Source organism: Atheta coriaria, unplaced genomic scaffold, assembly GCF_025399875.1.
Source record: "Atheta coriaria isolate IRGN ID8LTWV9N9 unplaced genomic scaffold, Caltech_Dcor_3.1 hic_scaffold_35_pilon, whole genome shotgun sequence".
NCBI lineage: Eukaryota > Metazoa > Arthropoda > Insecta > Coleoptera > Staphylinidae > Dalotia > Dalotia coriaria.
Window position 1 is genome coordinate 13,293 of NW_027045477.1, and position 20,914 is coordinate 34,206.

The following is a 20,914-nucleotide window of genomic DNA, read 5'->3' on the forward strand; positions in this document are numbered from 1 at the left end:
ATACTTAGGAGTATGAAAATAGATAGTAGCCTCAGACACTGAATACGCATATAAAATTTGGTAAAATCGGTATATAGCCGTTTCGGAATGCGGTAGCTATCACTGCTTGACTGCGACACAATGTCTCATGTCAAAGTCTGTTATATGGTCAGTCAGTGGTGTTAATATATTTACTATTAATAAGCAAATAAGACAAATAAGATATATTTGATCTGAATTATATTATTCCCGTTATCACAGATTAGTATCATTTTGTTGTTAAAAATTTATTACTAGCACTTTATTTTTTGTTTTATTGTACTCGTGTGAACTTTTAATCGTATGTAAATGTTAATTATGTGTAAAAGTTGTGTTGGGGCGAAACCTGCGTAGCTTGTCTTCCCTGGTTCACAGAAGACGGTTGCCGATTTTTGCTTGCGATGCTCTCCGGCACCCGCTCTGACTGAGTTTAGCCGGTCTAACATCGCGCTCTAAGAAATTACAGTGATGTGGTGGATGAGAAAACTCTTGCTGATTTTAACCGTTTATTTCCGTGTTACTTCCACAAGAGCCCAAGAGCGAATGAATCCCACAAATCAAGCAAATGCAGATCCTGGGGACATTCCTGCCAACGCTGCAGGAACGATGCAGCTGCTGTCCGGAGCGAACTCGGAGAACAAAGCACACAATTGCAGCTGCTCCCCTGGCAGGTGCTCCGCCAAATGCAAACGACAACAATTCGCCGTGTCATCAGATTCATTTTGTCGGACTTGGCCGGGTACTGCCGCCCGCGCGGAAGGTTGATATCCTTCAATGATATTGCGCTTGTGGTAATGAGTTACATCGATTGTACATAAACAAATAAAATTGAAACAATTCAAAGTATAAAACATGCACTAATAGTAAAGATGCCTTAATGTCTAAAATATAGAAACAAGTAAGTGATAATATGTTTACATATGTAAATAACGCAACAATAAAAATTCACTTGGCGCAGTCTATTGGCAAAGCACACATATACTTGTCTGGGGCGTTTAATAATGCCGTCGACGTCTTGATTGTTGCGACGCTATACAATACCATCGGCACCAGGATGCACGCTTGCACACGGCCAAGCACCCATGAACATGTTGCGAAATGTTTCGTCCTTTAGAAGCACTAAATCACCAGTACGAATATTGTTTTGGAACTGCGTTTTCCACTTGGTGCGTTGCTGCTAACTCACACAAGTACTCTCTTGACCACCTTCGCCAGGGTGCTGGAGTAAACTGCTGCACTCGTTGAAATCTGCATAGCCTTGTTTCTGGTAGGTCGGTGAGGTCTTCATCCGGAGGTCCGCTTATTGGTCGACCAATTAAAAAATGAGCCGGAGTCAAAGGATTCAGGTCATTCGGATCATTTGAAAGCGGTGTTAATGGTCTTGAGTTTAGGATACCTTCTACTTGTATCAAATGCGTATTTAGCTCTTCGAAAGTAAGCGATGCGTTACCAACAACGCGTTTTAATGCTGATTTGACTGATTTTACACCCGCTTCCCAGGCCCCAAAATAGGGGAGAACGCGGGGAATAAAATGCCATTCAATATCCAATTCGTTCAGTTTTTACCTCTTCTTATAGAGTTTTGATTTGCAATATCAGATATAAATTTTCCGAGCTCATTTAACTCTCTTTGTGCTCCTACAAAATTCTTGCCATTGTCAGAATAAATTTGTGATGGTTTTCCACGCCTGCTACAAAACCGGCGCAAGCATGCAATGAATGCGGCAGTCGTTAGATCCGAAACAAGCTCTAAATGTATTGCCTTTGTGGCGAAACAGATAAATATGCATAAATAAGCCTTATGATTTTTGGCGCCGCGACCCTTCCTGTCCTTAACAATAAAGGGGTCCTGCGTAGTCAATTCCACTTAACCTGGAACGGACTACCAGGACTGATGCGTGTCTCAGGCAAAATCACTTACATCAATTGTTGTGATTTGGTTGGATTGCATTTAAAGCACGTAATGCAATTTCTTAATTTTGCGACATAAGCTTCTCCCAGATAGCGGCCAATATTTATTTCTAATAATTGCTTGCCAACAATGCGTGTGGACCGCAATGTAGCTGAACTTTTATGTTCTCTTTCCTAATATGAGTGTGGTTAATGTTGATTTGCTTTATGCAAGAGTATGGGATGACGTTTATCGAATGAGTAGGTTGAATTTCTTAATCGACCACCTACCCTTAATATACCCTCTGAGAAATGCAAAGTGGATTTAATGCCAGGATAGGCTTTCTTTGCATAGATTTTCTTTGTTTTCAATGAATGTATTATCTTTTCAAGTGCTGCAGTTGTGATAGCTTAACCAATGCAAGGTTGGCGTATTTTTAATTCATTTAGTTTGTAAGTGGACCAGAACGTTTGTGCGTTTGTTTTCCTTACAATTTGAAATAAACCTAAAACAATAACTGACAACGCGGCACAATTTGCTATGATCGGAATTATTTTTGAAAATGTCAAATTCTGAGATCACACTTGCAGCTGTAACATGTATTTACCTTGCACTGTTCAGTCTCGCAATCTGAAGATATTGAGAGTGGAATTGTATTTCCGATGGCCATTTATCAGCGTTACATGTTAAAAAGGTTGGCCCTGACCACCAAATGTTGCTTTTTATTAATTCCCTTGAAGTAACTCCCTTGTTATAAGATGGCAGGATTGTCAAAAGTCCTGACGTGTGACCATTTACCTATTTGGGAAATTTTTGAATTTCGGCTACCCTGTGTATTATTTTAACAAAGGTTTTTCCACTTATTTGCTTGATGCCGCTTGTGAGCCAATGCAGCACTTTATTGTTTGTATCACTCCAATAATATTCGGCGTCAAGGTAATTTGTAGAGTATTTCAATTTTCTAACTGTCAGTTTGGCAGCTGTAATAGCGCTCCTGAAGTTCTAACCGGGGTATAGAAGAAGATTTGTTTTAATGGAGCCACCTTAGTTTTGCGCAGAGTAAATTGATGTGTTAACATTACCTGCCTTGTTAACAGTTCTCACGTAAATGCGCTCCATATGCAACTTAGGACGCATCACAGAATCCGTGTAGTTCGATTGAATCATATTGGTCGCACATGATACGCCGATTTATTTTAATTTGATCAGGTTGGTTAGATTATCAATGGAAATCGTCCATCGGGTATGAATTTCGATTGGCAACGATTCATCCCAATCTACTTTAATTTTGCCATAACGATTGCATAATCCAACTTTGCAGTTGTATTATGATTGGGGATAAAAATCCCAATGGGTCAAAAAGTTGTCCAATTAATGACAATATTGTTCTTTTTGTGATGCGAGTGTCGCTTAAAGTTTTGTTTTTGTAACCGAATGTATCTGTTAGTGAATCCCATGATAAACCTAACGTTTTAATTTCGGCAGTGTCGGAAATTGTGAGCGTATTTGATGTGTCGCCTTCCACAATTGGCAGAACAGACGTATTGTTAGACAACCATTTGCGTAATTCAAAACCGGCGCTAGCTAGAATGTTTGTCAGTTCGGTGCGCAATTGCGAAAGGCTGGAAGTCGTATTGCTTCCCGTCAACAGATCATCCACATAGAAATCATTTTCAATGACCGAGCTGGTATGTGGATGAATCTGTTTGCTATCCAGAGCCAGTTGTTTTAGGCAGCGGATAGCTAAAAATGAGGCCGAGGCGGTGCCGTAGGTGACTGTGTTTAACTCATACTCTTTTATTGAGTCATCAGGCGAAGTTCGCCATAAAATGCGTTGTAACGATCTATTCTCAGGGGCGACAAGAACCTGTCGATACATTTTAGCAATATCGGCCATTAATGCATACTTGAATCTGCGAAATCTTACAAGAATTGAGAATAGGTCGCGTTGTATGGTGGGTCCCACCATCTGAATCTCATTGAGAGATATGGTGGAATCCGACTGAGCTGATCCATCGAATACCACACGGACCTTTGTGCTGCTGCTTTCGTATTTGAAGACCGGATGGTGCGGTAAATAATATATTGGGCTCGATTGACTGTGAGCTGGGTTAATTTGACTCATGTGGCCCAACTGCTCATACTCCTTCATAAAATTGCAATATGAATCGCGAAGGGATGAGTTCTGGAGTAATTTGCGTTCTAGTGAATAAAACCGTTTCAATGCCAGGTGCCGCGAGCATCCTAGCTGATTTGCATTTTCACGGAGTGGCAGAGATACAATGAATCGACCGTCTTCCTGACGACGCGTGGTGTTAACAAAATGCTCTTCGCAAAGTCTTTCTTCTTTCGTTAAGGGAGATATCTCTGGCAATTCTTCGAGTTCCCAAAACTTTGAAATTTCAAAATCATTTACGGCTAAATTACTAGACACATTTGTCATTTTTGAATGTATGGGTATTTGCCCAGCTATGACCCATCCTAATTTGGTTTTTTGTAGTCTGGGCAGATTTTTCCCTAGGGATATTTGCCCTACACACAGCAGACTCCAGAATAACTCTGAACCGATTAGCATATCGATGTCACCGGGTGTATTAAATTTTGGGTCAGCCAGTTTGATGTTTTGAGGTATATTTATTCGCGAAGCGTTGATTTTAAATTGCGGAAGTCTTTCAGTGATTTTGTCCATAATTAGACATGATAATTTGGTTGTGAATGATGAGCTATACGATTTAATTTGTATAGCTGCCTTTTCGTTGACGCGTGATATGCCTTGAGTTACTCCAGTTACGGCTATGTTGATGGTTTCTGAGTTAACACCTAATTTTCGACACATCTTCTTTGTAATAAAGTTCGACTGAGAGCCAGAGTCGAGAAGAACGCGGCAAGTGACTGATCTTCCGTGCTTGTCAAGCACGCTGACGCATGCAGTTGAAAGTAGTGTGTGCACGTTATTGCACACAAGATGGCTAGAAGTGCTAGGTGTCGCATTAGTTGTTGGCGAATTTGTATCAACATGTAATATTGAGTTGTGCCTTTTTTGGCAAACCTTGCATGCATAATTGCTCTTACATTGGTATTGCTTGTGACCGCTACCCAAACAGTTCGTACACAGATTTAGTTCTCGGACCTTCGTTTGTCTTTCGGCTGCTGGTAAAGCATTTAATTCGGGACATAAACGAATGAAATGGTCTTTATTACATAATTTGCAGGCGCCGAATTTAGCCTGAGTGGTAGCGTTATTAGAAGTGCGGAATGGTTTCGATGAATTTTGTTTAACTGATGGTTTTGGCCCTTGAAAGCGCAAGGTGTCCAAAAGGTCGCATTTTCGCCTTAAAAATTCAAGTATTGACTCTACGTTTGACAAGTTGTTAGATTGATTTTGAAGTTCCCAGTCACTTCTGGTTTTAAAATCAAATTTGCTTTTAATTAGGAAACACATTGTGATATCCCACATATCTTTGTCCGGCACAATGTTCCTAAGAGTTCGTATGTTACCCTTCGCAGTGTCGAGAAGGTTTCGCATTGACGCGTGTATGTCTTTACTATCTAAAGACGTATCCCATATTGCTTGCAATAGCTTGTCAACAATTAATCTTTTGTTTTGGAATCTTTCAATTAATAAATTCCAGGCAATCTCGTAATTGTCTGATGTTGGTGCAAGAGATGAAATAGTATTTGCCGCTTCTCCAGTTAAGCACGAGCGCAAATATTGAATTTTCTGGACGTTGTCCAGGTCAGGATGGTTGTGTATTAAAGATTTAAACGTCTCTGAAAATGACGTCCATGCGTCATATTGACCATTGAATTTAGGCAATTCTAAATTCGGTAATTTTGCATTAAATGACTTTGCATTAGATTGCGTCATATTTGACGTTGGTCTTGCTTTTGATGCAGAGTCTTTAAGCAGACATTTGTACTTTGAAATAATATCAAAATACGAATTTTCGAAAGTTTCATACTCATTGTTATGCATATCTGTATTTTCGCCATCAAGGATCTCAAATTGATACATGATATCATTAAATTTGTCGAGCAATGGCAAAATTGTGTCAAGTCGCAATTGAATGTTGATTCGGTCAATTACTTCTAAATCGCAATTAATATAGAAAGTATTTGCACGAGTTAGCGCGGATTTAATTCGACTTTTTTGGATTGTAAGCGATTTTAAGTTATCTCTTTCGGCCATTTTGATACGAGTATATCGGCAATTGAAGGAGGTATAACGAAAAGGATAAAATGAGTTGACTCACTCTTTAGTGGTTGATGTCGTCGAAGACGAGCTGCGTTGATGTCGTCGAAGACGAGCTGCGTTGATGTCGTCGAAGACGAGCTGCGTTGATACACACGATGCTGGAAAACTGACCAACCTCGGCGGATTCCTCTTGTAAATATACTTCATCCGGTTCGAAGGACCAATGTTGGGGCGAAACCTGCGTAGCTTGTCTTCCTGGTTCTGAAGACGGTTGCCCGATTTTTGCTTGCGATGCTCAAGCAACTCTGACTGAGTTTAGCCGGTCTAACATCGCGCTCTAAGAAATTACAGTGATGTGGTGGATGAGAAAACTCTTGCTGATTTTAACCGTTTATTTCCGTGTTACTTCCACAAGAGCTCAAGAGCGAATGAATCCCACAAATCAAGCAAATGCAGATCCTGGGGACATTCCTGCCAACGCTGCAGGAACGATGCAGCTGCTGTCCGGAGCGAACTCGGAGAACAAAGCACACAATTGCAGCTGCCCCACAACAGGTAGCTCCGCCAAAATGCAAACGACAACAATTCGCCGTGTCATCGAATTTCATTTGTCGGACTTGGCCCGAGCAAGTTATTTAATGATTTAATATATTACATCAATTGAAGTCATTGTAATGTGTTGTATTCGACAAAATCCGTCTTGAAGCAATTGATAGTATCATTTCTGCGGAAATTCAGATCCGTCTAGTGACCAAGTTTGATATTGTTACAGCATACGATCCATGGTCCATGCGGAAAATGTTCTAAAATTTTCATAAAGGTTTCACTAATGATACGATAACAAATACCGACGGATGATATCAATATGTCGTCGAAGAAATTCGATTATGGCGGACAATCATTTGTAAAATATATCAGCAACATGAACATTGACGTTGACAATCATTGGGTGGTGCCGTATTCGCTTCTGCTAAGCAAGACGCCACAATGCTCATATTAATGTTGAGTTTTGCAGTTCTGTGGAGAGCATCAAATATATTTTTAAGTATGTCCGCCAAAAGCATAAAGTGATATGACTGTATTTAGGAAGCCACACAGTACACATAAATCATGAGTGGCTTGCAGAAGGGGGCTATTTTAGCAACAAATAATGCAGACATTGACAATTTAAGTTTGAATATACAACAGTTGTTGCCAGGGAACTTGTTATCATATAAATCTATTGATACAATTTGCGATACCAGCGATGTTGTCAATTTTTCCCACAAATTTTTGAACTCACTGGATTTGCTAGACATGCCACATAATTTACAATTGAAAGTTGGATCTCCAATTATTTTGCTTTAGTAATTTAAATAACCCGCCACGGTTTTCCAACGGTACGCGATTAGTGCTTCAAAATCAATTAAAAACGTTATCGAAACCAGCATCTTATAGCAGTTCAGATGTAAATACATTAATACCACGGATTTATTCCAATTATACCTACAAAAGTGTTAAATTCAGATTCAGAAGCAAATTCCAGTTTCCCATTAGATTGGCATTTTACCAATGACAATACGCTACGTATTGCTAGTAATCACTAAAAAACACCTGAATTGTGTCACATACAATACTTAGTGATCGTAGATAATTAACCCCTTTCACAAAACGAAATGAAACAATCAAACAAAAAATAAATCAAAGAAAACTGCGGAATTTGTTTTGTTTGTCAGTGGACAAAGAAAACTCAGTAGAAAGTTAATTTTGCGCAAAACACCATATAAAACAATAAACGTAATAAGTCGAAGAAGGCTGCCAATTTGTTTCTGTTAATCGATTGGAAAAAAGAAAACTTCAGCTTTTCCCCGTTTTACCGGTAATTATTCCAATTTTTCTCGCCGTAAAACCACCCTAGACTTTTAAACGGCAGCATTTTAAAGTTGTTATGCCGATTTTTGCAATTCATTTTAAATCTTAGATAATAAAATTATTAATTTTGGGCGCATTTTTGCACGATTATTCAGTTAATCAAGTTTTAAATACTTACACACTTATAATATGTAAGTTACTTTTGTCTACACCTTTAAATTTATCTAGAAGCTAAAATAATTTATATTTCAAAACAACGTTTGCCGGGTTAACTATAGTATCTATATATATATATAAATGCAAAACCGTGTTGGTTACCTTGATTATAACTAAAGAACGCTAATCCACTGCAGCCAAAACAAGTATATGCAGCTTTAGGCCAGGAAAAGGTAATGGGATACTTTTGAAATGAAAACTTTCTACGCAAAGGCACTAAACGACACTAAAAAAAGAGACAAACATATTTGCGTATAGGATTATCTTGCGGGAGAATAAGAGAACGCAAATACAAAGTTTTCTATTATTCCTGTCTCCTTTGTGCGATGCTTCGTAGCTTCCCCCAAGCATGGACGTGTGTATGTGTGTACGTGTGGGTTGAAGTTGACCGGTTGATGTTTTGTTTGGAGAAGGTTAATAGATACTTTTGAAGTGAAAACCCTTTAGAGAACACTAAACGACACTAAAAAAACAAACATATTCGCTTATATGGTTTAGCCTACGGGAGAAAAAGAGCACACAAATACAATGTTTTCTATTATCTCCGTCTCCTCTTTGTGCGATGCTTCGTAGCTTCCCCACTCAACATGCAGCGACCAAAACGATCAAATCTTATCCGACAAAACCGTAATGCAACTAGGATGGAACAAAGTTTGCCGGGTCAGCTAGTATTCTATATATTTCATTCACGTTTACATTTGTTTCATATTGTAGATGAAGGTAGCTTAAGTTGAACCACCACAATGTTTGCTAACTTAGTTGTTAACTAATAATTAACTGTTAACTAATTTCTACTAATTAGTATATATTTTGCTCACCAGGTCGCTCGTCATTGTAAACATATTGTCCTTGTTTATACCAACATTATCAAAATACACCAAAGTTGCCTGTGATGACTTAATTCCTGAACACATAGCAAAATTTCAAGATAATGATGTCATACGTGTCAGTTTATTATCAAAGAATCAACTGAAAAACATTTGCATGAATCCAAATGTTGAAGCACGCAATTTTTTGGAATCATTGCACGGTGTTCAAATTGATGACTGTGCAAATATCAATCATTGCAAGGGATTAATCACAAACTTTAAAAATATTGTACAATTGAACATGGAATCAACAAACTTAAGAGAATTTGACTTCAGTTTGATTTCTTCTACTGATTTAAGTGAAATTAATTTAAACGGAAATGCTGGGATAATGTTACGAGGATTAAGCATTGCTAAATTAGTAGAGTTTTCTTGTGCTGGATGCGAACTCAACTCGTCAAGTATTGAAACATTGTTGCAATTCAAGGATTCCATGATAGTATTAGACCTACGAGAAAATAATGTAGACGAAAATGAAATACGCAAACAACTTCCAAATCTGCAAGAAATATATGTTGATACAAAGTATACTATTGCTATGGAACCAGTGAACAAGAATAGATCTAGTGAAATGGGTCTTCCGAATGGGTTTGAATTGTCTTTAGACAATATTTCGGAAAACACTACCAACATTTCACTTTCATACTACAAGGTATCCTATATGGAGTATGACGCATTCAGCAAATTTGAAAACATGACGTATTTGAATCTCACCGGAAATCTCTTGAAGACATTCAACATAGCTCCCAACCAACTGCGAGTTCTTGATTTGTCTGTCAATCAAATAACATATATTGACTGTCAACTTCTGCTGAACTCTTCACATTTGAAAGAACTATACTTGGAACAAAATAGTTTAAAAAGGATTGATTGGAATTTAAATGCGCATATCAACCTGCAAAAAGTAATTCTAAATGAGAATCAATTAACAACCATCACTCTGATTTCACCGACCTTGAAAGAACTTTGGATTAAATTTGAAGACGCACGGGTTGAATTTTCAGCAGTAAGCAAAATGGAACATCTTACATTTTTGGAGACCAGCGGAACAGAAACTGATGAAGCTTTGTGTTGGTTAAGCAATTCTAAACTGATAATTGGATCAACTGAAGAAAATAAAATTTGCGAGATTTTGACATGGAGTTGGCCTTGGATAATTGTATCATGTTGTACTCTTTTCGGTTTATTTCTTGCTATTTTGTTTGTCTTGTTTATTTCTAAACAAAAAAATCAGGCGGATCAGACAGAGAATAATTTATTAGAATATGACGCGTAGAGTTGAAATTTGAACAAGAAGAAAGAGTTTATTATTAAACGCCAATAATAATCCAGTGTATCTTAGTTTTCCATAGAACAGAACTACCCCCGACAAAATAACAAACTTAACTAACTTACAAACACATAAGGTGGCTAAAAAGACCTTAAGTTACTTGGGGTGAAGCCCTCGTGGCGCAACGCTATTTGTGAAAGAGCGCAAAACTCAACAGAATAATTACCTATAAAATTTCCTTAAATTAAACAAATAAATCAAGCTATGTAAAGTAAACACTTACTGTACGCTATACCCTCACAATATCGTTATGAAAAACGATATATTACTAAATCATTGCAAGTCAAGGCAAGTATTTGTCAAGCCTGATGTGGATAGCTATTTCGACCATTGTGAGGGTATAGCGTACAGTAAGTGTTTACTTAACTTTACTTAAACTAATTGTGCGAATTCACTTAAAATTAATAATTTTATTATTATGAATAAAATAATAATAATTAATAGTTAATATGAGAGTTACACTGAGATAGCAATATGATTATTGTAAATGGTATAACTACACTTGATACATATACCAGAATGATGGCCGAAAACTGTGTAGGGAGTGAGAGAAGTCTTATTGTGTGTGAAACAGGAGACCAGCTTCAGTCTCATTCCTTCGAGCGGGATGAAAAATGATTAAAATACTAAAATGGCTATAAAAAAATAGGGATTGATGATAAAAAAGTAAAAAATTAGGGTTGTATGTATTTTTAATGCCACATTATTAAAAAATAAAAACAAAATATTTCATCCAAAAATTAAACAAAAATCTAAGGTGTATGGTGTATGTATAGGGGTATGAAAATTGATAGTAGCCGAGGCTAAACCATATAAGCGAATATGTTTGTCTCCTTGTAGTGTCCTTTAGTGTCCTCTAAAGAACTTTTCACTTCAAAAAGTATCCTAGTAACCTTCTCCAAACAAACACATCATCCGGACAACATCAATCAACACGTACAACACACGCATGTCTATGCCTAGGGGGAAGCTACGAAGCATCGCACAAAGAGGAGACGGGGATAATAGAAAACTTTGTATTTGCGTTCTTTTATTCTTCCACAGGATTATCCATATAAGCGAATATGTTTGTCCTTTTTTAGTGTCGTTTAGTGCCTTTTTAAGAAGTTTTCCCTTTAAAAAGTATTCTATTACCGTCTCCCGGCTCTAAGCTACCTCTTCACAAATTTTTAGCTAAATCGGATTATCCGTTCTTTAGTTATAAGTGCAGTAACTAAGTCGACTTTCTTTTATATATATATAGACTAGCAAATCCGGCGAACTCCGTTTCGCCACCAGATGGCTTCGTTTTTAGTAACATTTCGTTTGGTGATCAAAAGATGAAGAATTTTTTTTTTGTTTTTTTTTATTTGAAAACGAAATTTTTTTTTATTTGACAACAGTAATGAACGCATTTCGATTTCAGAAATGAAGCGTTATTCAGTTGAACATCTATAAGTAAATTCTGTAAGTAAATGAAATTGAATCCAAAGAAAATTTTGAATCGAAGCATTATACATGTCCGCAAATTATCGGTTTCATTGAAGTGCTTTTTGGTAAACCACACTTTTGGTTTTTTGGTCTGACATTAACACAAACAAAGCGGATAATTTCCCTACGCGTGAACACGCAACGTGTATCTGCTCATGTGAAAAACAATGATTTTCTAAATTTATCCCGCTAACACTAAGCGATTGGCCTTGCGACTTGTTAATTGTCATTACGAACGCTAGGCGAATTGGAAATTGCAATCGTTTTGAAGTCAAACGGAAGATCAATCGGAATCATTGTTATTCCAGAAATACATACATTTTCACCTGCGTACTTTCCGTTAATAATTGTTGCCTCAATCAAATTCGGCATAAGTGTTTTTACCGAAAATCGAATACCGTTGCAAAGTCGCGGTGGATTCAAATTACACAATATCATAATAACTGCACCAACTTTGAGTTGTAAGTTATGTGGTGGAAATCCACGTTACTCCAGAAAGTTTGAAAACTCCGTTGTATAATTTAGTACATCATCGGAATTTGTTATGGAATCAACGGATTCGTATGTCACCAAATCGTCAGTAATTATTTTAACAAATCTTTATTAATTATTATCATTGTTCTCGATACCGCGACTGAAAGTGCTCAAAAGTGCAATTTTTCAATTTTTGACCTTTTATTTCAATTGCTAATATCTCGTAAACTAAAGGAGATAGAAAAAAACGAATCGCAAAAATATCGACGACAGTGATGAGTATTATTAAATATTTGTTCAATTAAAATAACTATTCTCTGAAAATTTCATGTTTAAACAATTTAACTTTTGCAACTTTTATACACTTTCAATGCGTCTGGCAGGATGATAGAACCGACCAAACTGTCTGGCGCGAAAGAAAATACAGTTTCATAGCTCTCTGTATAATGTGAATCAAATTGAGCTTTCCTAATATAACGAAAGTAAAAAAGTTAAAAAATAATATACTTTAGGGGTGTCTGGCTAGGGTTGGAACCATACCAGGTGACTGGCAATGGGCAGCGCATGTTATAATAATGTTACGAACAAAATATGCAAAAATGGAATTTGCTAAAATAACGAAACATAGGTCATCATGTGTACATCTTTGTTGGCTGTTAACTGCCAAAGGAACCACGATCCAGGTTTCATAATTGGGGATCTTTCTTACCTGTGTTGGAGAAATACATGGACAAAATTTCATCTTTCCTAAAATGACGAAAGTCTGGCCGTCACGGGCTCTTAGTCTATTAGAGAATGTTTTTATAATAAAATGAAAAAACAAAAGCAGACAAAAATTACAGATTACTTACAATAAAAAATACACTTGTATGTGTTATAATGTGCTGATTACGTGCAATTTTGTTGTTTTAATATGTATGTATACATATGTAATTACTATGTTTTTGTATTAAAATACTTAAGTACATATGTACATATTTACTTAATAGATTTTTCATTTCACAAAACGCTTTGTATGACGTCCGCTTATTACGACATGTTTGTCAATTCCTTTCGATGTCATTATTAACGGACTCTACTGTACAATATGCATACAATATTAACTTATGTAGTAATTTGAAGCAAGAAAGGCACAAAGGGGGTTTATCGCTGCAACCTGAACAAAATGTTATAACTCGCTTCGATTTTTGAGACGCAAACTTTCTTCCCCCCTTAGCATTTAATTGTTTATAGCATTCGCGGCAAAGCTTCCTTGCTGTTCTTGTAGTGGCCGAGTATTTTTCGAAATAATGCTTTTCTCCCTTTGGCACCTCCTGTAATTGATCAGGTAAACTAAGGAGTCCATCTGTTACGATCTCTCGAAATTTGAGTAAATTTGTTCCACGCTTTTATAATGGCTGTGCCACGAATTATTTCAATTACAATCTTTTTATACTACATTATTGCTTTTCGGAGTAGTACACTAATAGGATGTAAGTTGATCTGATAAGTCCACTCCTTTTTTTGCTTGATTATAATCTTTTAATTGCGTCAGGTTTTAGTTTTCCTTTGGATCTTCGCGTAATTTGCAGGAATGGTAATGAGCTGGTACACCGCTCTTTTGTCGGTCCATTCCAAAAATTTTACTCCTTGTTTATTTTGTGTACAAAAAATTTCCCCGCGTTTTTGTTTTGCTTTGACTTGCCTTGGCAAAAACTTTCTTATTCTATTGACGGTACCACAAAAGTAAGTATTTTTCCGAAGCAATTCCTCGGCTAATGGGACGCTGGGGTAAAAACTGTCGGTAAATAATGTGTCGGTGTGATAATGATCTACCCCGCTTTTCCCGGCATATACTTCTATACTGTAAGAGCTGTTCGGAAATATAGTTTGTATAATTTGATTCCAAATTTATGTCGTTTGCCGGGAAGGTATTGTCGAAACCGAAGCCGTTCTCGCCAAGCAATCATCGACTCATCAATCACAACCTCTGAACCTGGAATAATAATAACTGTTGAAATTTGTTTTTAGTTCAACCAAAATATTAAAAAATTTGTTCAACCGGGTTATTATCACTAAAATGTAGATATTTTAGTATGCCAAGAAAGCGATCTCGCTTCATAATTTCGTTAATTTTTAGATTGGTGTACATTTTAGTTTTAGACCAATACATCCTAATTTTCAGGAAAGTGTGGAATTTCCTTTATTAGCAAATTTGCTAGAAACTTTTTTATCTTGTCGAAACTTACTGCTGTCCATTCCAAGTTGTGCTTTCCAGTGCTGGTACAAGACACTGCATCTTCTTTCATTTCAATTCGTCTCTGGGTTGCATATCTGTTCATTGCATCAGCCATAAGATGCAAAATGCTATCGTTTATAAACAGTTTGTATAGCAAATATGGATCATTGCAATCCACATCTACAAATAATGCAAACCAGGATTTATAACGTTATTGCCCGTTTCGGTAACGGGCCCCCAAATTTCATCTTCAATGTTGACGTTTTTTAGATGCGTAGCCTTTAGATTCAGAATCCGTAAATAACTCTTCGTAGGAAGATGACCGCGGTTTCGGCACCCTTTTCTTCAATATAATCGACTCATCGGAAGAACTTTCGCTATCAGTTAGCATCAGCATTTCGTTTTCGTTCTATTGAATATAAAAAAAAGTATTTTATGAACTTCATATATGCACACTAAATAAAGAAAATAGTACTTACCAATAAACAAGATATCGGCAATATTCAGCAATAATTCAGATGTGGATGCGAAGTTACACACAGCGCGATGACTTGTAAAATATGCGTTCGCTAACGTTAGTCGTGCCAGTTGCTGTGCTCGTGCTGTGATTTACACAATTTGAAAAATAGACAAACGCTGCCAGATGGACCAGACAAAGAAATATTGTGCCGGTGTCAACGTGTTAAAGTTAACCTCAAATCTACATATGTGACACTTGTTTGTTATGAATGAATCAATGAATGAATGAATCAAAGACTGATTGAATAAACATAAGTCTCACATAAATGATCGGCAAACTTCGCTCCATGTCGGTTCCATTCGGAATTCAATTCGTGTGGGTTCGAGTTACGCCCAACTCGAGTTAACTCGAGTTAGTTACTTGAAGTAACAGTTTTGTGCGGCACGCCGGTTGTTTGTCGCTGTTTGTTGGTTAAGGTGCATCAATCTCTTGTGAAGGAATAAAGAAACGGCTGATGTACAAGTGAAATATTCTCAATAAAATAACCCTTTAAGATGAAACACAATATCAATTATAATAATATAGGTAAATTGCCATAAATTAAACGAAGCCATGCGGGTTAGGCAAAACATAACCAAAACGTGCAGCAACAGCAAACAGTATCACCACACGTGACAACGAATTAATTTAAATACAATACCAGTGAATCCGTTAAAAAACCTTACAACCTAAACTAAATCTAAAAAATGTATCACAAAACGATATAAATATTAAGATATAAATATTAAATCCCAAAATGGAATTCAGTGACTACATTAATGCATTAAAAACTAATCAAAAATTAAATGTAATACTGCAAAGCAGTCAGAGATATTTTTGAAATAATAATTGTAGATTAATATTACTGTGAACTCCTAATGTTACGTACAAGTAACTAGTCAACTCTTGATTGTGTGTGCATTATTCGACAGTAACTCTTTATGGAACAGCTGTGTTGGCGGGCTTGCAAGTTTCTATGCGTCGCCTATCACTCGCTCTCTCTCTCTTTCTCATTCGCCATCTTTTTCTCAGTTTGTCTACTCTCGTCTTGGCCGTTCAGCTTTGTTTGAATTGCTGATCCCTAGATCTGTCTTTTTCTTCTTCACCTTTAGTGGTGCACTGTCAGCTATTTCTACTTACGAATATTACGACAAGGGCTCGGGTCTACGGGTCTCTTAAGGTCTCAAAATGATAATACACACTTTCGTTTAACAAGTTAGCATCTATTCTTCTCAATCTCCTCTAGATGTCGCTTCCTACATTATATTTAATTTAAAACACAACACGAATTTAGTATGAAATACCGGTATTTCGAGGCTGATACACATCAAATTCCTCTGATGAACTTGAGATTGCTCGAAAATTTTTCCTTACATCCAAAAAATGTCTTGAGCGATAGCTTAATTACCATGCGCAACGGAATGACACTTAGGTGCCGACCGCTTTTACAATCTTATTTGTATAATTTAATTCCAGCGATATCTAATCGTTCGTTCTAATCGGTCAGTTTATGACATGACGGACTCTTGCTCATTTGTAAATATTTTTACTATCTATTTCTAATATTAATATTGTTGGTGTACATATTATGATATTACTATTGACATTGCACCACTGTACAGCTTAATGTCTTTGTTGTCCACATCCGAGGCGACGCACTGTCGGCACTAAATACGCACAACACAAAATTCCAAGTTGGAAAACATCACTAATGTGTCTGCCGCTTTTCTGTTTGCGGTGCAAACATGCTGGGGCCGGCCGAAGAGGTGCCTCTATGAAGGATCGATGGTGAAGCTGTTTGCGGTGGCGAATATCCGTGCTGATGGTGCTCAGCGACTTCTGCTGCTGGATATAATCGAGTCCTTAAGCGATACATGTTGATGATGTGAGTATGATGCTCTTTGCCAATTTGTGATGCATCGTGTTCATCACTTGAGTCTGGAATTTTCCGAATTGGTTCTGCATTGTACCATTTGTCTCGTTCAATGTGTACAGTGTTGATCAGCATCAATTCCGATTGGGATGGTTTGTTTTAATGAACTCCTTCTGGTTCTCGGTTAGGCCGTCGATATATCGTGATAGACTTCGTCATTTACTCCGTACATAGAGGTGAAGAGAGTTCCAAGAATTCCACGTTTGATCCTATTCATTGAAGCAGTCCGTCATCGTATTTGACCCACTCTAACCTGCTGATTTTAAAGTGCAACCAGCTAATTGCGAAGTGCGTATTACACCCAAAAGACCTCTTATTTATCGTTATAAGCTGTATATTTGCAGAAAGTTTTCATCAATTTCTGGGCCGGTTGAATGTCGTGCTTGATTTTCCATGTCAATCATCACCACAGCATTCGAAATTCTCCTCTTGTGACGGTGATTCTCAGATGTTCTACGAAGATTCCAGACGTGATGCTGGATTTGATGAAGGCGCAGCAGCAAGAATATTATAGGTATCACATTAATTTTGATTTGGACTTAGATTCCTTTCTTCTTGTTGCTGTTTCGTCGCTTGCTGATTGAGCAGGTGGCGCGTATGCGTGCGGCTGCCGTTCCGTATGTGACCCTTTGCCGTCTGAACTGTCGATGAGGTCGTTTGAGTCGGATCTCGATAAAATTGGTACCGTTGATGCGCCATTGCCACTGTGGGATTTGTCGGTACATCTTCTCGATGTCTGCTGTGAACATACCTTATGCTTTTTGACACACTTAGTGCGGACCGCATATACAATCTTATTTGTATTTGTATTTTCGAAGTTTAAATTTTGGGTCAAGCATCGAACTTGTAATTTGTGGGATCACTATTGATATGCATGCATCACTAATTGATAAAATGAAGCGTGACTTACAAAACAAATTTAAAACGGCTATTATGTTCTTTTATCACATCCCATTCCTTAGAGAGAAGAGCATCACCCCACATGTTCAACACTGTACAAGTTGGCTGCCTTTGTTGCTTTAAAAGTCTTGCACATCACGCACGTATGCTGTTTTACCTCACATCAACATCTTGTCAATTGCGCACACGGGCAATTGCTCATAGGGATTTACTCACACGGGCAATTGCGCACCTTGTGAGCAAAAGCCCTGTGAGCAATTGTCCGTGTGCGCAGTAAAGACTGTGCGCAGTTGTCTTGTGAGCGATCGTCTTCGTGGGCAAATGTCCGAGTCGATATCTGACTAATGCATGTATAACAATTCTAATTTGATTGGCAGTCTCATATTCATAGTGATCATGTATCGCGCAATATTTTATACATGGCCACCTAGGACTAGAAAAATCTTTTAAAGATTTAAACTCTAAGATTTAAACCGTTTAAACTCTATTGATTCATAATTTCTGTAACTTTTGCTCAACGATTCCAAAGATGTTGAAAGCAGTAAAACTAAGAAGCGAACGTGTTATACATGCATTAGTCCAGATATCGGTGGTAGCACTCACCCACTCGCTTCTTACAATTAAAGTCCACTTTAGATTTCATTATTTCATATCTTTTCGGTATCAGCGATGTTCTAAAATATTTTCTAGATTTCACCTGATATTTGTGAACTGCGTGATATATCAATGATGGTTCATTATTGCTTTATCAACTCTCTTATATTCAAAACACAGGAAGAAGCAATACGTAACTGAACGAAGTATTACATACGTACTGCCTCATTCGAGGGCTGTACTTTTGAGGGGGTACACTTGGTTGTATTACATACTCAGTTCAAGTAACTTCATAACTTAACACTCGCTTAAGCGTTACTTGTTTACAATGGTTAAGCAATATGAGTCATTTAACACATGCATTTACTAACAAATTTTTATAATAAATTTGCAGGTAACGATTTTGGTTCATATGGATCAATTAAATTGCTCCGAAGATGAAACTGATGCAGGTGTTTCAGATCTGGATGTAATGTCTGACGGTGAATCTGAATATAGTAACCATGATTCAAACACTGAGCAGTCCGTAGGTGAAACTGATTATGATACAGATGACAATAATAATAATCCGTCGAAGAATGAAACAACAAAGAAATTTATCCTGGGAAGAGATAAAACTACAAAATGGTTTCACGACCCACCGAATCCAAAAGTTCGAACCAAACGGCAAAATATTGTCATCCGTCTTCCAGGAGTTAAAAAATGCGCCAAAGATGCCAAAACCCCTCTAGATTGTTGGAGCCTATTTATTCCAAATGAAACGATTGTACAAATTGTTTATAATACAAATATCTTCTTGGAAAACTTACGCCTTACAAATAAAAAGAAGTCAGAAATTCAACCCACATCGGTCGAAGAAATACAGGCAATGATTGGATTATTATACCTGATAGGTGTACATAAAGCTTCGCGACTTAACTTAAAGGAATTGTGGGCGACTGATGGTTCGGCGCCGGATTGTTTTCGTGCAGTGATGTCCATGACGCGATTCTATAATTTATTGTCGGCGTTAAAGTTCGACGATATAAATGATCGTGACGATCGTAAAAAATTGGATAATTTGGCACCTATTCGAGAATTTTCGGAAAATTTTATTAAACCATGTCAAGAAAATTATACACCTGGTGCTTTTTTAACCATCGATGAAATGCAACAAGCTTTTCGAGGCCGATGTAAATTTCGACAATATATTGCCAATAAACCGGCTAGATATGGCATAAAAATTTACTCTATGACAGACTCCAAAAAATTTTACACTTACAATATGGAAATATACTGTGGGAAGCAGCCACCAGGACCTTTTCAAAAGTCTAATTCAGCATTTGATGTTGTTCAAAGATTGACCTCTCCAATACTGAACACTGGTAGGAATATCATCTGCGATAATTACTTCACATCTGTACCTCTGGCCAACCACTTGTTAAAAAATAAAACAACTCTTGTCGGAACAATAAGACGAAATAAACGTGAAATTCCGAATGAAATGACTAATATTAAAACTCGATCTATTTATAGCAGCAAATTTGTTTTTAGTGATAATAGTACGTTACTGTCATACGTCCCTAAAAAATCGAAGAACGTTTTGATGTACTCGACTTTACACTATCCAGTGATATTGATGTAGACACTGGAGAAAAACTAAAACCTGAGATCATTACTTTCTATAATGGTACTAAAGCTGGTGTAGACGTTGTAGATCAACTCCAAGGCGAGTATGATGTTGCTCGGGACACACGACGCTGGCCGATGGTCATTTTTTATGCATTTCTTAATATTGCCGACATTAACTCTAAAATTATCTATGAAGAAAACACTGATAATAAAATGATTCGGCGAGATTATTTGAAACAGCTTTACTCGCACCTAGTTCATCCGCACTTAGTGAGCCGTCTTCAGTTACCTAATTTATCATTGGCATTAAGATCAATAATAATAAAAACTGGAAAAATAAAGCCTAAAAAAAATCCTCAATTCGCGGAACGTCGACTGTGTTACCACTGCCCTAGAAGAGCGAATAGTTATACAACTAAAAATTGCACTTCTTGTAATGCTCCAATATGCAATAAGCATATGATTCGTTATTGCTGTGATTGTCAATCAAATCTAGTATCAAGAGAAGACTTATAAATAACTAATATTTAAAACACTAAGATTTATGTGTGATAGTACAAAACTTTAGCTTGTCTTAATTGCCAAAAATGAAAAGTAATGTAATTTTTACAATTTTGTCATTACATTTTGTCGTTAATGAAACATTGTTACAATGTTTTATATATTTTTATCACTTAACTAAATCGTCGTCCTTAATATTTTAATAACATTGAAAGTGCAGTATTATCATAAATAGTAAAGATTCTGTAATGTTAATTTAGCGAAAAAAAAATTCAAGTCAACTGTTCATATAATCATCAGAGGCAGTTTTTGTTACAAAACCTTGATTATTATATTAAAATATT

The 20,914-nt window shown here is 36.9% G+C and overlaps 2 protein-coding genes and 1 long non-coding RNA gene across 4 annotated transcripts; 1 reads left to right on the top strand and 2 right to left on the bottom strand.

The window, feature by feature from the left end:
* Nucleotides 1–3,191: 3,191 nt before the first annotated feature.
* Nucleotides 3,192–4,352, bottom strand: LOC135802545 (uncharacterized). Its single transcript, XM_065316134.1, has one exon. It carries the CDS (start codon nt 4,350–4,352, stop codon nt 3,192–3,194), a length of 1,161 nt encoding a protein of 386 aa, XP_065172206.1.
* Nucleotides 4,353–13,098: 8,746 nt separating this feature from the next.
* LOC135802549 (uncharacterized) lies at nt 13,099–16,245 on the bottom strand. Of its 2 annotated transcripts, XR_010550584.1 has the most exons (4): nt 15,314–16,245; nt 15,012–15,134; nt 14,543–14,941; nt 13,099–14,289 (listed from the first exon to the last, which is right to left on the bottom strand). It is a non-coding gene; the product is annotated as an uncharacterized lncRNA (long non-coding RNA). The 2 variants fall into 2 exon arrangements; XR_010550583.1 differs by lacking the exon at nt 15,314–16,245 and having other exon boundaries at nt 15,012–15,303.
* Nucleotides 16,246–18,851: 2,606 nt separating this feature from the next.
* LOC135802548 (piggyBac transposable element-derived protein 4) lies at nt 18,852–20,212 on the top strand. Its single transcript, XM_065316137.1, has one exon. It carries the CDS (start codon nt 18,871–18,873, stop codon nt 20,080–20,082), a length of 1,212 nt encoding a protein of 403 aa, XP_065172209.1. The 5' UTR covers nt 18,852–18,870; the 3' UTR covers nt 20,083–20,212.
* Nucleotides 20,213–20,914: the final 702 nt, after the last annotated feature.

Coding starts and splice junctions, on each gene's coding strand:
- LOC135802545 (XM_065316134.1), bottom strand. CDS start 4,352: ATGACAAATGTGTCTAGTAATTTAGCCGTAAATGATTTTGAAATTTCA.
- LOC135802548 (XM_065316137.1), top strand. CDS start 18,871: ATGGATCAATTAAATTGCTCCGAAGATGAAACTGATGCAGGTGTTTCA.